Raw genomic sequence first — 16,352 nt, forward strand, 5'->3', positions numbered from 1 at the left:
GAACTTTGGACACTTGATGTTCTTTCCAATCCTCTTTGGCTAGAATGGGCTAATAGAATTCAAACTGTTAATAGCGATTTGCAGAATAACCCTGCAGATGAGACAGGCAGTTTGATGGCATTAACCTAATTTCCTTAGGAAGTCAGCCTGGAACTAGTGACTAGGTTTGATACATACACTTCTTCCACCGTTCTCCTTCAGGACGTATCAACAGGCTTGTCTCTCTTTATTCATCTGCATTGGTTCCAGAGCAGTGGTCCAGATGTGATTATCTTCATGTGTTGCTACTCTCTATGGGGATGTTACTCCAAGAATATTTCAATTTATTTTTAGTAATCCCAAGTATTTGTCCATTATTCAGCATTTCAACAGACTATTTGTCTACATGCCTGGATTTGGACTAATCCTTGTTTTTACATTGTCTTCACTGAGTGGTTGGGCTTTCAGTCATTTGTCTTTCAAGTTGCACCCTAAAACAATTGCTGCTATTTTACTGCCATTTCTGTTGGGGGGGGAAAAAGCAACATTTGGGATATTACAGATTCAGCTTTTAAATATAAATTCTTTGTGACACTGTGGTGGCCAAGAAGTTAAAACATGAAAGTCCCATGTTGCTGTGAGGAACAAGAACCTTGCACTATTAGTTTAGAGGAAGGAGAGAAGACAGAAAAACCCTCCTTTATGAATCACCAGATACAGGATTTTTAAGGATATTAATATAATAAAATCATGGGATATGAGCATGTATTTTAATTAAATAATTTGGTTTGTAGCATGAAATTGATACTGTTCATCCCTGGTATTAATGTCACAAGAACAATGCAGGTTCTTACAGTACAGTAATGAAACATTTGTAACATAGCTGTCCATAGAATTTATATACAAGAGATTAATATTAAATGCTTGAATCTCATCTCTAGTGTATCCTGTACTACTGCCCATCACAGCGATAGTCTATGGAAAATAAAATAACTTCTTTCAGAAAGGGATCTCTAACGTTGATGGAAAGGTATTAGAAAATAAAGAATTATGTGGTAGCTTGTCCCAGCATTTACTTTTTTATCAAATTTTAAAATAAATACTCTATTTCTAGTTTCTGAATGTCTTGACAGCCATTTCTAGACACTGCTCCTTGTTATTATTTTAGGTTTAGCAATCTCTTGTACTGCGCACTTTTTCTTCTGTGGAGATATTTAAATAGTAATTGATTAGATGATTGCGGTTCTCATGCTTCTTCAAGGAATTTTCTTGAAGGCCTCGCTCATTTTCAGGATCCTCTGTCTCCTGTATCCTGCTCCAAGGAAGAGGAGCAGACTTGAGCAGAGTACTTGGTCTCTAAATAAATGCATTTTAGATGTATTTCCTTTCGTGTTTTGTACTTTCTCCTAGAAGTCTACTGGGTTGTAGTGGCTATAAGAAACCTTGGATTTTTTTTTCCTCTCCCTGAAATGAGTTGCAAAATGTTTCATATTTATTGAGAACACAATCTTTATTATTGTGACATCATATCAATATGTTACTGGTGTTGCTTTACAGAGGAAACATCCCCTATTTTTTTATAGTATGAAAAATGGAACCACTAAAGTTTGCCATCTGGTAAGAAACTGAGCTTCAGCATACGCAAAGTACAAACTTGTGTTACGATTCACAAAAAGTTAGATCTGCTTAAGTAGAGGGTCTTACGAAAGCTGGAATGAAATGTCTGTCACTAGCAGCCTATTTAGAATTGGGAGAAAGCATACCTACTTCACTTGTGTTTCATTTCAGTTTCATACTTAGCACTGCTTTCTTGAAAACTATTACTGGAAATAAGAATATGTATTTGTTTGTGACAATTAATTTGCAGTCATAGAATTGTCAAACTTTGAAGGTGCTTATCAGCACTGAATGCAGAAATTGCGTTTTCTGGTTGCTGCTGTGGTGGTTTTTTTGGACAGATACTGATCATATTTTTATGTGTAAGAGCATTATGACAAAAGTGACTCAGTTCCATGGTAGTAGTCATTCTGTAGTTAAGCAATTCAGTGTTTCTGTGTTCTCTGATTTACTTAGAATGTCTGATTTTCTTTTTAGTTACTGTAATTGTAGATTGTAAAAGATTCCCCCCACTCCAGTGAAATGATTGATCATGCCAAAGCATGAATTTTGAGCTCTTCCTGCCTGCTCTGTGGAGAGCAGTCAGGGTAGTTAGAAATTTTAGGAAGGCTGGTCAAGGAGAACCACAGGTTGCTGATGAAATTGGTGGTATACTGGAGCAAAAAGTGTGTAGGTGAGAGGAAAGTGGTTAAGGATGGGCAAAATCAGTGCTCGAAGAGTGAGGCCGGCAGCAGTGGAGTGTTACTGCCCTCTGCTGTGCATTGCTCACTATGAACTCAAAAATTGCTTTTTTCCTTATTGCTTCTCTTACTTTTGTGTTCAGCCCAGTCCCAGGACTCTCAAGTGTCTCAAGATTCATCAGTTCTTGCTGCTGAAGGTGGAGAGAGACTTAGAACATGTTCTGGACCATCATTCAGGCTTGATAATACGGTCGGTCACATCAAAATAATCCTATACCTCACTCTTTATTTTGTGATGTAATCTTTCTCATATTGGGTGGCTAAGAGTGGGTGCACTATTCTAGGTGCAGCAGTAAAACAAGCACCAAGTAAAGAGATAACCACTGTGATGGATCTGCTCTGTTCCTGTTCATACAGCATGGGATGCTGTTGCTCCTCTGTCAGGGCGCACCATGGGCTTACACTCAGCTTGCTGAGACTCCTTTTTCACAGTGCTTTTCCCCAGGCAGGCCTCAGCTGGGACTGGTGCTCTGGCTCCTTCCTTCCCACGTGCTGGACTTTGCATTTGCCTTCATGCCATTCCTGTAGAGGCAGCCTCAGAGGTCCCTCTGGATACCAGCCCTGCTGTTCGGTGCATGGGATGCTCCTCCTGCCTTAACGTATCTGCAAATTTGATAAAAAAGCGTGGTGTCACCTCCTCTGGGTCATTCATTGCCAAGGACAGAGCCCTGTGTACTTGTTCCCCACCTCCACAGAGTGTGTAACCCTGCAATCACTGACCTCTGAGCCTGATTATCCAGCCAGGTTTTTAAAGCCAGTTTTTTTTACCCTTCTTACTGTCCATCCGTCCAGGTTGCAGCATCCAAACTGGGATCATAGAATATTGTGAGACTGTTAAAAATCTTGCCAAAATCAGCACCAATCTCCTTCTTTTCTCTCACCCAAAGATTCCATCATTTTTTTAGGAGATAACAGTATTTAAAACATGCGTGTATTACATGTATATATAAAAGTGTCTTAGGATGTAAATATTTTGTATGAGTATGTTCAATATATTTGTATAAATTAGTACATAATGAAGATTTTTTATTTTCTTAGGGCACATTTAAGTCAGAGTTTGAAAAGAATTGTTCATATCTAATTGTTCAAAATTTTGAAGCACAGGAACCCTCATTGTCTGCTTCACGACTTTGTAGAGCTTACCTTAAAATTAAGGAAGATAATGCTTTAGAGGATTTTGTGTATTTTAATTTCACAGAATTAGATTTTAAGTCTCCTGTATGCAAAAACCTCAATATTGCAAGTACTTGTAAAGCTCATGACTTTTTAATGTTTTGCATGTATGTCCCTCTGAGATCCACAATTCTACTGAAGTGGGTCTGTGATGAAAAATAGCCAAATCTGACCACCGGAAGATAAAACAATCTTCCAGGTGTCATGATTTGTATGCAGTTCTGAGAGGCTTTATAACTGTGTGTGTGTGTGGGTGTGAGTGTGAGTGGGAGGGGAGGGGGCTGTTGGGGAGTGAAGTGCCTGGGACATGGGGTGTGAATGTCTTGTACTGAGCAAGGATGAATCTGTATTTGCCTGACGGCAAAACATGAAGGCTCCTACACTTGACCTGAGCTCAGAATGAAATGTGTGTGTTTATAGCTTTACTTCTGAACGTGTGAATACACTGTAATAGGTGTGTTGCTTTATCCTAGGAAGTACCAGGTTCAGAGGCTTTCATGCAACAAATACCCTGTGATGTAACTTCAACAATTTCCACTGGCAGCTTTTCAGCCAGTGAAACGTTGAATGCAAGCCCTGTTGACACTGGTGAGTGTTCAGGTTTTGTTTTCTTGTAAAAGGAAAATTGTGGTTTAATTTTATGGCAGAGTGAGGCCAACTCACTGAAAGTAAGTTGTTCTGAAATAAACTTAACGTCAAACTTCACCGAAGGTTGATTAATACATCTTACAGAGTTGGGTACAACCAGAATGTTTTCTTAAGTGCTTATGATTTTTCACTTTTATAATAATTTAACATTATAATACATCTGCTTTGGCAAGGGATAGTTTGAGCTTTATTAGGCAACTGTAACACTAGCAGCTTTCAAGAGGCAGTTTTTGTTTTAAAAATTGTCTTCAAATGATATACTGATAAAAGTTTCCTAATCAATATATATCATGGGTTGTTGCAGAGCTATGATTTTCGTGCTCTTAAGAGAATTGTTCCAGTATCTGCTTGTCACCGCAATAATTCTTAATGACTTATTTTTTAAAATGTCACTTGAATGCCATATTAACTTTTAATAGTTTTCTGGGAAATACATGTTCTTAGTATTTTTTGTTTGTCGTCTGCCTCTTGATGTTATTTTTTCATAAAATCAAAAACAATTCCTTTATAATAAATGCATAAGTGCTTCTAACATTATTACTTGTGAACATGGAAGTGAGTTTGAAATTGATTAAATAGTGACCCTTGGATTTACTTACTTTGAGGTTTAATATTGTGTTACTCTGACACACATCTGATTTCTTAAGCAACATCTGTGTATGAGTTGTTCCATGTTTATAAATCAATTTTTGAAGATTACAGTTTTTACAGCCTGAGATTTCAGTGGCTCATTTTAACCCTAATGTTCCAAACTAATGTTATTTTGAGTAGTAAACTTCATAATTGATGTGACAAATCTGTGTTTTATTGATGTAAGAAAGCTAAAGCCATTTCTAAGATCATTTGTTTGTAGTTTTTCTTCTCTATTTTTTTTAGTTGTGAAAGAAAAATACCAGAAGTTTTGTTATTTGACTAAATAAATTTTTCAGGTCTAGCTGGGTCTTCACCATACACTCAGTGCTTAGTAATGACCTTTTCTGGTAGCTTTGTGCAATTCTTCTGTAAGCTTATGGATAAGAAGGGTTGGTATGCTGTCTAGGAACATGATTTTGGTTGTCTTGATCTCTCAAATTTCTAGTGTTGGTATTAAGCAATTTCTGTTTAAGCATGAATAAAACCACTGTGCAGTGTCATGAAGATATTCAAGATCACATGAAAAGATTGACACATTTATATACAGTAGGAGGTAAAGAGTGCTAGCTAGCAAAAAATAGCAGTATTAATTCTTTTCTGATCTTGTAATTTTAGTATTTCCTAAGTCTACATTCTGTAAAAGTGCTAAGTACTGACTGCTCCCTAATTAGATATTAGCAACTTGCATTTGTGAAAATGTGTGGTAAGGTTTGTAGGAGCGTTGACAGGAGACAATTAAAGAAACAAAACCCCAGAACTCTTTATGAATATTTCAGGATATTAAGCACTGTTTTCTCAAATGATGTAAGGTATGTGATGTGTATGCAAAACTGTGAACATCTAACTTACTATTTCAGGATTATCTTCTGACTGTAGAGAAGATGGAATTCTGAGAGAAGCAGCAAACCACCCTTGGAACTCCTCACTTCCTTTTACCTTGCAGCAGAGGCAAGAGAATTTGTCTGGAGCATCTGAAAGTCAGCTCTCTGAAGGAGAGATGTACTTTTATAAGGAAAACCAGAAAGAGCAGATCCTGGGGAGACCTACTGGGAACTTGAGTTTGAACTCAGAGGACAGTACACATATCCAAGGTATTCATTATTTTATAGCACTTTGGTGCTACTCTCTGATCATGCAGAATGAGGAGCTTGCTCAGTGTTAGGCATTGGTCTGTATTATTTATATTCAGCTTACATTTTGAAGTCAATGAGGATTCTACATGCAAGAATTCAGTACTTTGATGTTCTTGATGCTTTGTGTTAGGTACATGTTCACAAAGCATTACCTAGTGCAGAAAAAAAAGATAAGACTGACCACATTTCTGTCAGTTCTGTGCAGCTTCCTGCCACTGTGGCTGGGGCTGTTTGCTACCTGTGCCACTTTTGTCACTTGTTTATGCACAGCTTTCACTTCAGGAAGGTAGAGAAATACTATATAATACTTTATTGTTCACAGGGGGTCACATAGTTGGTGGAACTCTGACTGGTTGGTGGGAGTTTTATGGTCTCTAGAAAAATGTAGCAATTAATGAAAATTAAGAACATCATTATTAGCTATCATGAAGATGATGCTGGTGTTTTAATTCAAATCACTTCCTCCTGGAATGTTTGAAAACCTCAAATGATAGAATTGCAGCATAATCTAGACCAGGAAGGATTTCTGGTTACGTGGCCCAAATTCTCCTTCCTGCTCACAGCAGAGCCCACTTAGACTGGGTTGCTTAAGACCTTGTCCAGGCTAGTTCTGAGTATCTCCAAGGACAAAGATTCTACACACGCAAGCAACATTTTAATAACTTTCTTACTTTCTTTTTTCTTTTCTTGCATGTTCCAGGAGACTGCATTTTCTTTAAACTGACAGAGGATACATTTAGATTAAATACTAGGCAGAAATTAATCATAGTGAGGGTGTTGAGGCACTGGTACAAGTTGTCCAGAGAAGCTGTGGATGCCCCATCCCTGGAAGTGTTCAAGGCCAGGTTGGATGGGGCTTTGAGTAATGGTCAAGTGGAAGGTGTCCCATTGCAAGGGGCTTGGAACCAGATGAACTTTAAGGTCCCTTCCAACCCAGACCATTCTAGGATTCTCTATAATGTCTCTTAGGAGGTAGTAGACAATAGACATTTCTTGTACCACTTCCCTCACACCCCCAGTTCTTCTTTTAAGGTTGAACAAACTCATTTAGCTTCTCTTTGGACATCGTGTGCTACATCCATCCTCTAATCATCCTTGTGGTTCTTCATTGGTCTTGTTCTGCTCTGAGTTTTGTACTAAGAAGCCCACACTACTTCTGAGGCAGTCTTACAAGAGCTGAACAGAGAACTTACAGACTTCACCTTTTCATTTAAAGAATAATAAAATTGAATCAGTGTAACACTTTCTTACTGCTTTTTATACCTGCATTGTGTCAAAGAATTGGATGCTGTAAAGATTTTGTTTTTATGAGCTGGTATTTGTATACCTGCAGAATTCTGAAGGCTTTATTTACTGTTTATAGAAACAACATTGTTTGGGGGGAGAGGGGGGTTGTTCTTACGGGGAGTTGGTTTTGGGGATGTGGGTGATGTTTGTTTGTTGTTAAAATAACCTCTTTTCTTACAGCTCCATCAATTGAACGCTGTTTTCCTAAAATGGAGAGACCTTTTCCAAACTTTCATCACCAGCTTTTTCAGCCCCTGGAACCAAGTGTTGACATTGATGCATCATCATCATCATCCTGTTCTCAGTACAGAATTTCACAGCACAGAGAATTTAGCAAGGTACTGCAGAAAAAACTCTGGTAGAAGAAATACTTTGGCTTAAGATCTTTAAATGGATAATCCCTATACTGTGTTCTATTTAGAAGAAACACAACAGTATATGTTATATACGTGAATTGCTGATTGTAGCAGAATGGTGACCCAAAAATCAGATGCTACCTTTATCTTTTTATCCTCCATATTTCTGAGAAAATGAATCTTAAATCAAAATTATTTTTTTATGCCACCAGACTTCAGAATTTTCAACAGAAAGTCCAGATGTGTCTACATTTCTAGAAGTGGAAAACTCCAGTCTGAACAGACAAAGAGGCAGTCTACCTCCTAGTCTTGAAACAAATGGGCAAAACAACACTGCATCAGAAGAAGAGTCTGCTAGAGAAAATGTCACTCCAGGTATGTACAGTGTAGTCAGATCAGTGCTTTCAAAATCAGCTTTGTGCCAGTGTATAAATATGAGCCCTTAGTGTGGGTTTGCAGTGTTGAAATGGGGACAGATCTTGCTTCTCTCAGCCCTGCTTTGAAATGTCTTAACTGGTGCACTCTCACACACTATCTCCCTCAACCCCCTTTAACGGTGGAACTCCTAAACTTTTAAAGCTCATTTCTTGAGCAGTTATGACTGTGGTATAAAAGCAGACTGGATTATTCAAGTCACTGTAATGGATATTATGTTATTTATTCCTTCTGCGGTGATTTGTTAGCAAAGAAATGTCAACTCTGGCTGAAATTGTCCTTTTTCAAATATTTGTTCATGTATATCCATTACTTTGTAAGTTTGAGTAAGCTAAGGAGATTCCAAAAATTGATTAAAATTTTGTTCATGTGTTAGAGTCTCTCTGAACTGACTCATTTGTCTTTTATATAGTGTTCTTCGAGAAACAATTCAATTTTCCTTTGCCACTGTTACGTCACAGCAATATATTGCACACTGCAATACTTGGTCTGATTATAGAACTGCCTTATCTCTCTACAAAATAAAGTGGAGGACAAGACAGCAACTATTGAGCTACAGTGTTGTAATTAATTTAGTGGATTAGGAGTTTATGATTAAGTTAACTGCGTCTTATAGCAGGAAAAATATTTTTTAATGTTTTGCAGTTAAATTTAAATTAACTTGGTATTTCATGTAATTCTAAGTTCTAAAAATTCCAAATGCAGCCAGTAGCAATCTAAACATTTCTGGAGCAAGAATCAAGTGTTTCCATGTTTCAAGATGCTCCAACAAAAAGCTGAACAGGAACCGGAAATGTGGCACAATAATTTTAGTAATAGGTGTAGTTACAATGTAAATGTTACTGGTCAGTTATATTTGTGACTTGCAAAGTAATAAAAAATGCTAGAAGAGATTGACACTTCAAGACTTCGTGACTGTGGTCACAGCAAATAGGATTTAGGAAACTCCATTCTAAGGTCAAACCATTCTGTTTCTAAATTGCTTGTAGAAACAATCTTTGTGGTTTAACTGCAGTATCTTCCCATCTCTTAAGTGTTTTTATAATCCCAAACCAATTATTTAAAAGGAGGGGGAAAATAACATAAGCAACAGGCTGAGCAAGTGAAAACTATTATGGGTTGTCAGTTCAAAGAAGGCTGATATGCAAGTGCATCATCTGGAGAATTTTCTGTTGATGGCTGATGTCGCAGTGTAACTCTTCCCTCCCCGTTAACAGCTATTTATCAGCAGACAATATTCTTTATACATGTAAAACTAGATATTTTCTGTGTATCAAAGAATGCAAAAAAAAGTCTAAAGGAAACCATTAAAGGTTTCTGTGGTACATTCTGGTGGGTATAAAAAGCCTGGTGATAGCACAATGCTGGAGTCAAACTTAGGACAAAACCAAAGTGATTTAAACAACACTGTTGTTTGGCAGATGCTGTTCTGCTGAAATGCCTCCCCAGTAATTAATGTTGATACCAAATCTTTCTCTTTGCCCAGCCTCTTCTGGGGAAAACTGGTATCTTGACTTGTATGCTCAGATGAAGAAAGGTAATTTAGGGTGCAGTACGGTACCTTGCAGGAACAGTAGTCTTTCTTCCAATTTGAATGTTGCTTTCTGCTTTGAAGATCTGCCCAAGTAATGGTGTTTTGGATCATTTTCTTTCTGGTTTGGAGATTTTGTTGCAGGCCCAAAAGAGACTCAAAGGACTTCCATTTACAGAGTTTAAGTTGTAAAATGTATTGACTTCCAGTGTAGTTATGTCAGCACCATCACAAAGTCCATCCCTAAACATATTCTAAGAAGCAGCAAAAACTGTTGTTTCTTGAAGTTTCGTGTACAGTGATGGAATAATGTTCTGTAATGTTAATGGTATTATGTTTGAGGAAACTTCAGCAGTTTTTTAAACAGAATGTTCCTTCCTATTTACTGGGCTTCTTGTACATTACTCAAAAGTCTTACTATGGAGAGACGTAAAGTGGAAATTCTGTTTTGTTAGCAAGAAGTTTGACTTCTGACAATTTCTGAAACAGGATCTGAAGAATCTTTTCACCCACTGCAATTAGAATATACTCTGAGTGATGACTGTCAGAATGCTGATCAGCCAGAGGATCTTGACACCGTGTCACAGAGATCTTTTGAACAAATCCCTGGAATTAAAAACAGAGACAATGAGAACTGTATTTCACCTGCAAGTGAATATGAAGAGCTGTCAAGAAGTGTGGGATGTATTAATCTGCAGAGTTCAGTGGAAGATCTGCAGAATGAAAGTCTGATTCAACTGGAAGAGCAAAAATCATTTTATCAGCTAGATACCACACCAGTTACAATGGATGAAACTTTCCCTCAGCAGTTATTAGAAGAGACTGTGTCTTCTGAAAAGTTACCTTTGAAGGCATTTGATAAGAAGAAACATGTGAAGCTTCCTGAAAAATCAGTTCATGTAGATGAAGTAAATAAAGCTGTGGAGCTGCATTCTCAGTGCAGTATGAATATAAAGGAGCCAGATCAAAGCTCTCCAGAAGGACAAGAATCTGTGAGGGTTCTCAGAGAAACCAACTTGGAAGACTCAGATGTCCACTTGCACACTGTTCTACAACAGAACAGTTCTTTACTGCAAAGACATGAAAAATATTCTCATCATGTGCCCAGAAGCTCATGTCATATTCCAGTCTGGGTGAGTAGAACAGATTTCCAAAACCAGGGGTTTTGTTGTTGCATGAAGTTTTTTTAGACCTTTGATATCTGAAAGCTTGGCAAGTGTTGATTTTACAATTCTAGTTCCCATTTCCTGGAGTTTTGCCCTACTCCTTCCTTCAGATCATAGCACTGAGATAATTAGCAGCAGTTTAAATGAGCTAAGTTCCCACAGTGGTTGGAGGAGCTGTAGCATCTCTACTGTATCTCCTTCTCTTAGCACCAAGGGATAGAGCTCATGCAGCTGGGTTCCATGGCATGGGAACTTCACTGAACAGCCCCGGCCCCATTTAGAAGCCTAAAGGATGTAAATAAATTAACCAAAGCATAGGCAAACTTAAAGAAGTAGCATTGATGTAGCTTTAAAAAAAAGTTTGCCCTAGAACTAAGTAATTTAAACTTGAGGAGTGGGGGTGGTTCATAGTTGTTTGATTGCTTTGGGTTATTTGTTTCAGTTTTTTGAATTCTAATGTACAAGTGCTCTTTCTGTATTTCATTTACTGCTTGGGGCAGGTGTTCTTTCTTCTATACGTTAAATGACCCTCCTTTTTCTGACAACAGTGGTTGCTATTGCTGAAAATACTGGGGTTTTACTTTTTTCCCTCTCTGGTGTCTTGATTAATTTATTTTGTAGGAGACTGAGTCAGGGTGTGGTATTATGGAAGAACCTGAGCTCACTCTAATAAGCTCCAATGACATCAGTATTGTAGAATCAGACACTGAACATCCTAACCAAGAGAAAATTAAGGATGCAATGGATAACCCAGGAGGTGTGGATCAGTCTGAATGTAATGTTTTTACTGAGGTGAGCATTATCTAACGTGATTCTGTTTTGAACTTAGTATTAAGCACAATAAGGAGAGGCCCTACTATAGCAGGTAACCCACTGTTGCAAAACAAGAGATTGTTGGGTTCTCCAAGCTTTGTAATTGCTTTGGATCATCTTGGTTTGATGTTGTGTTTTCCAGACAGATTGAATAGGTCTTAAATTTGGGCTATTCCTTGGAATCACTACCTTGTCATATTGATGTAGATAGAGTTTGGGAAGACCTGCTACAAAAACCAAAACCATCTTGCTGGTGTTTGCAAGACTGAATTGTGTCTTTATAGTTGAAAACTTGAATGAAAGGAGAGAGAGGGTTAAAATGCAAACTACAAACTAAACAAGAAAAAAAGGAAAAACCCCTCACCTTGTGAGGATGGAGCCATACCATGCTGACAGAGCAGTTTGAGGTTTATGGGGAAGATGAATCAGCTCTTCATAACTGCCATGCTTAAGTAGCTTGTGGTGTTCTTTTTGCTGCTTGCTTAAATAAAGCAAAGGCTGTAAATTGCAGAGGGGCTGGGCTGTAATGAGACAATAGTTTGGGTGCTGAAGCAGTGATGTAGAACCAAGTAATCCGAGTCTGTTAGATGAACAGATTAGATTAAATCATGCACTAATTGCAAGAGGCATCTAGAGAATTCCTAAAAGTGTCTAAGGATGGGTCTTTATCAAGTAGCTGATACGTGAGTGAGGTGGAGGTTGGCAGCTGAAGGCTGTACTGCTGCAGTGGGTGTCACCTGCCTCTGGGAAAAGGGGGAAAAGACAGAGCAGGAAGAGAGTGATGGGAAGAACTGGAGAGAGCAGGAGGAAAGGAAAAGAAATTAGATTTGCAGACCTGTATTAAGAACAAGCAATTGAAATCTGGTGGGCAAAAAGTCTTTAATGTAGGTATTTTTATTTTTCTTTCTAGTTTTAAAATGTTTTTAGAAAACAGCTTTTTCATACTTACTACCAAAGTTCATTTCTGATTTTTCTTTGCATCAGGCATAAAGGCAAAATAATGTCTTATATTTGCACTGGGTCTATGCTAGTGGTACAGTAGTGTACTGCTTCACTCAAATCTGTGGTATATTTTAAGCATTTCCAATCACTGATCATTTTGAAACAGGAGAGAGAATTTTTACCACTAGCTCCAGATGCAGATTATTCAGCATTCATAAGGCCTGTCAGTTCTCCCAAAGCCCAGAGTCCCAACGAGAGTGGCTGTCCATCACAGCAGACTGCAGGTAATTATGTGGTACTTCAAGATACTGAAGTTCAAAGTATTGTTTTTAGTATTAAAAACATCAATAAAATACACCTCTCATTTGGAAAACAGAGGTGCTTTTACTTAGGCAGGTGCATCCTGCTGCTCAGGCTTGGTGTGTAGTACCTTTGACCCAGGTTTAGTGTGTGCCACGTTACCTCTTCCTGTGCCAGGTTCTGTCGCATGAAACTTCAGAATCTCTACATTACACTTGTTTTGTGTTGTAATTATTCAGTTTGAAAAATTCTGTGTTGTTTTCTGATTTGCTGTCATAGTTTATGCACCTTCACTTATTTCTCATTTCCTGTTAGTCCCCCAAGTCCTGTAGCCAAAGAATTACCCTTTTTTTTTTTTTTTTTTCCTATTGATGATAGTGTGGAACAGTAGTAAAATATTCACTTTTTTTTTTTGTCCAAGATGAACTGCAGTAACATGAAAGACAGGAATTCACAGAACTTAACTGTGTTAGGGACTTAGCAGGTCTTCAGTATGTTTTGGGGCATCAAGATGCTTTTGATACAGTATTTGTCACAGCATTTGTCTGGGCAGACCTGCTGCCCATTACACAGGTCTGAACTGCTGCCTGTCCTGCAGGATGCCTCATCATTCAATGCCATTCTCCTCAGGCCATCTACAAAAGTGCTCAACTCAGCATTTTAGCAGTACCTTGAAATGCATGACTTACTGCTTGTTGTTAACAGTGAGAAATGTGGAGATTTTTCCTTTTCTTTCACAGTGATGCTTCTGGAATTTGCAGCTACCGCCGGAAGTTTACAAAAATCTTTTTTAAAAAGAAAGCAGAATTTCATCCAGGAATCTCTGAAAAGAGTAGAAGCAATAAAAAATAAAGAGAGAGAAAATGAAAAGCTGGAAGCAAGAAAGCTTCAAAGAGGAAAGTCTGAGAAGCTAAGAAGCAGACAGGAGTCTCCAGACTCTGGTAGGTTTATCTGGGGACAAGACACAGCATTAGGTATCCCTTCAATTGCTGTTTTATACTGAAGAATAGATTTTGTATTGGCTACATGTTTGCTATTTCAGACTGGGATATTCTTTGTTTCTTCAGGGAATCAGGGAGCTTTGTTTTCCCCCACTGTGTGGCTGCCTCTTCAGTGTTGTAAAGGCCCTTATGGGGGCTCCTCATATTTCACCATCAGCCCACCTTTATCATCATAAAGTGCCTCGGCAAGCAACAGCTGCTTGTCACAGAACAGCCACGTTAAACAAACTGGTGCATCTCTAGTGCCTGGTACTTGGCTTGGAGGTTGGCTGTGGAGAGCCATGGATGGCCTAAAGCACAGGCAGCAGCCTCCTGAGAGAGACTGGGAAGATTTATTTTAACTCAGGATGCCATCTCCATTGTGTCCATTCTGCTAGCTTGTTTTGGTGTTTGTCATGTCATTTAAAAATCTCTGAAATCTCTCCTGCTTTTGCGTTAGCTGAACTAAGGATTTAAATTTAAGGTATGTTTGGCTTCTTTTTTTTCCCTAGGAAAAAATGGTGCACTTGCCAATCAGTTGAAAAAAGTAGGAGAAGTGAAAGTATCTTCTCCAGAGGACAGGAAAGCCGCAGAGATTGAAATGCACCAGCGTACGGTCAGGTATTGCATGAACACAAGTGGGAGAAGTTTAATTAAACCCCAACAGAAGTTGTTGATCTGTGTCTTTAGAAAGCTGCTGTCTATCCTGTGCTCTTCCACCTGGACCCAGTGCTGCTTAACACTGAGCAGGTGGGAGAGGAGCCAGGTGTGTTTGATGCAGGTACCTGCTGGGAAATGCCCTTGCAGAGGTGGCACTGAGGAAGGTCACCCTGCTGGTGTCACCGTGCTGGGGCAGCTGTGCCACTTAATGCCTGACATGGGATGAAATTTGCTGCCAAGTTCACATGTGCACTTAGGAGCAGCAACATGCAGCAAGTGCAGCTCTGAACGGGGAGGGGGTTTGTTTGTTGCATCTGAAAAAGAATTTGAAGTGATTCTGGACTCCTGGAGAGTGGAGTAAAATTTTCCCAACCGCTAGCAGCTGAGCCAAGGCATAAGCTTGTTAACTTATTCCAATTTTGCCACTTCCTTCCTGCCCAGACACAGTGGTTTTTTTGTTTCCACAGGCTTTATAATCAACTTGCAGAAGTAAAAATCAGAAATGAAGAAAAAACAAGGCAGGAAACTTATGCTAGAAACAGAGAAAAAGCTAAAGAGTTTCAAAAGGTAATAGTTTGCTACAGTGTTCTGTTGCCCCTTGGTCACAATCCGCGTCCTTGAGATGTAGTGGGAATGGAGCTCAAAGGGAGACCCTCAAACCAGTCTGGATGTTAAGCACTGCCATTGGTACATCCCATGTAAGAATTTCCTAATTTCCGTGTCAAAACAACTGAGCTGAAGTTTTCTCTAAAAAGCCTCAAGCTAAATTTTTCTGACTTGAGCTTGAGCAAAAAGGCTCCAGCTGCCAAAAAAGTCCAAGTGGCAATAGAATGGCAAGCTCTTTATTACTCCAGACTTGACCAAATTTCTATTGTAAGGCAACATTTTGGGTAGTGTTTTTCAGGCTGCTTTGGCTACTCCAGGTATGGTGAGATTCTGGGTGTGCCCAAACTTAAAAGGTGCAAGAAGAATCTTGTCTGGGTTTTGATGGCAGTTGCTGTGGAACAGGGTTGAACAAGAGGCCTGGACTTGTCAATTTGCCCATTCTCCTGTTGAGCCCCAGACAACTGAAAGGAAGGAAATGCTTGATAATCCTGACAGGCTGTGACTCCTGGGGGGGGTCCAGGTTCAGTTCCTGCCTTTAGCCCTGCCCACCTCACCTGCTTTGTGGTGGCATGAATTGCTGCTTGTAACATTGCTTTACAGATCCCATAATTAACAGAAGAGAAAGAAGCGCACCTTCGCTCCTGCCCTGTAATCCGTGGCCTCTTTAAAGCAGGGGCAGGCGCTGCCCTCACTGCTGTCCAGACCAGCACTGTCCACTCCTGAGGTCCAGGTTACAGTACCACAGCTGTGGCCCCCAGCCCTGCTGGCTTTAGGGCAGTCACTTCAGCACTGTAGTTTCATGGTTTGTTTATTTGCAGAAAATGCTGGAAAAACTGCGAGCCAAGAAGACTTGGAAAGCACCATGACAGGCAAAGACTTGGGCAACAAGGACACACAGTGGTATTGGTAAAATCCAGGCCACTGAATGATGCAGACTTAGTGGTGAATTGTGAAGCCACTTGGGAATCCTCAGCTTTAAGCTGCAGGAGAACAGTGAGTACCCCAAACCCCCCCGTTCACAGAGCTCACTACAGCAGCAGAGGGACTGTGCTGCTTTCAACATTGTCTCAGACTGAGTTACTCGCCTGAAAGGCCTCTCATATGTTAATATTTTAAAGATACTAAGTTTTGTAATATACATGTATACAACATTTTCAAATAAAGGTTTAAGATTATTTGAATCCTTGGGTAACAGAACATTTCTTTTGTAAAGCTGCAGTTTTTACCAGTTCTATGCACTACATGATTTAAGTGTGGGTTTCCTGTCATCACAAGGTACATATAAAAGCACTTGAATGGAAGAAGAGAATAAAAATCTTACAGTTACTTCTTCCAAAGAGAGATTTTCTATCC

The 16,352-nt window shown here is 39.1% G+C and overlaps 1 protein-coding gene and 1 non-coding gene across 10 annotated transcripts in view; both read left to right on the forward strand.

Annotated features, from left to right (window-relative positions):
- CEP295 (centrosomal protein 295) overlaps positions 1 to 16,180 on the forward strand; it is a 68,232-nt gene extending 52,052 nt beyond the window's left edge. For 5 of the 9 annotated variants that reach the window (XM_048294546.1, XM_048294545.1, XM_048294549.1 and 2 more), the window contains 11 exons: positions 2,420 to 2,526; positions 3,983 to 4,097; positions 5,648 to 5,881; positions 7,391 to 7,548; positions 7,779 to 7,941; positions 10,022 to 10,665; positions 11,320 to 11,490; positions 12,620 to 12,737; positions 13,494 to 13,694; positions 14,246 to 14,354; positions 15,818 to 16,180. In XM_048294546.1, coding sequence (XP_048150503.1) covers positions 2,420 to 2,526; positions 3,983 to 4,097; positions 5,648 to 5,881; positions 7,391 to 7,548; positions 7,779 to 7,941; positions 10,022 to 10,665; positions 11,320 to 11,490; positions 12,620 to 12,737; positions 13,494 to 13,694; positions 14,246 to 14,354; positions 15,818 to 16,088 — 2,291 coding nt within the window. In that variant the 3' untranslated portion in view covers positions 16,089 to 16,180. Of the gene's footprint in view, positions 1 to 2,419; positions 2,527 to 3,982; positions 4,098 to 5,647; positions 5,882 to 7,390; positions 7,549 to 7,778; positions 7,942 to 10,021; positions 10,666 to 11,319; positions 11,491 to 12,619; positions 12,738 to 13,493; positions 13,695 to 13,820; positions 13,987 to 14,245; positions 14,355 to 14,860 lie in introns of those variants that run through there. The other 4 variants (XM_048294548.1, XM_048294547.1, XM_048294550.1 and 1 more) reach the window with 4 other exon arrangements.
- On the forward strand, positions 3,653 to 3,736 carry LOC125322273. The gene has a single exon (XR_007201926.1). It is a non-coding gene; the product is annotated as a small nucleolar RNA U2-19 (small nucleolar RNA).
- Positions 16,181 to 16,352: the final 172 nt, after the last annotated feature.

This window comes from Corvus hawaiiensis, chromosome 2 (genome assembly GCF_020740725.1).
Source record: "Corvus hawaiiensis isolate bCorHaw1 chromosome 2, bCorHaw1.pri.cur, whole genome shotgun sequence".
Classification (NCBI taxonomy): domain Eukaryota; kingdom Metazoa; phylum Chordata; class Aves; order Passeriformes; family Corvidae; genus Corvus; species Corvus hawaiiensis.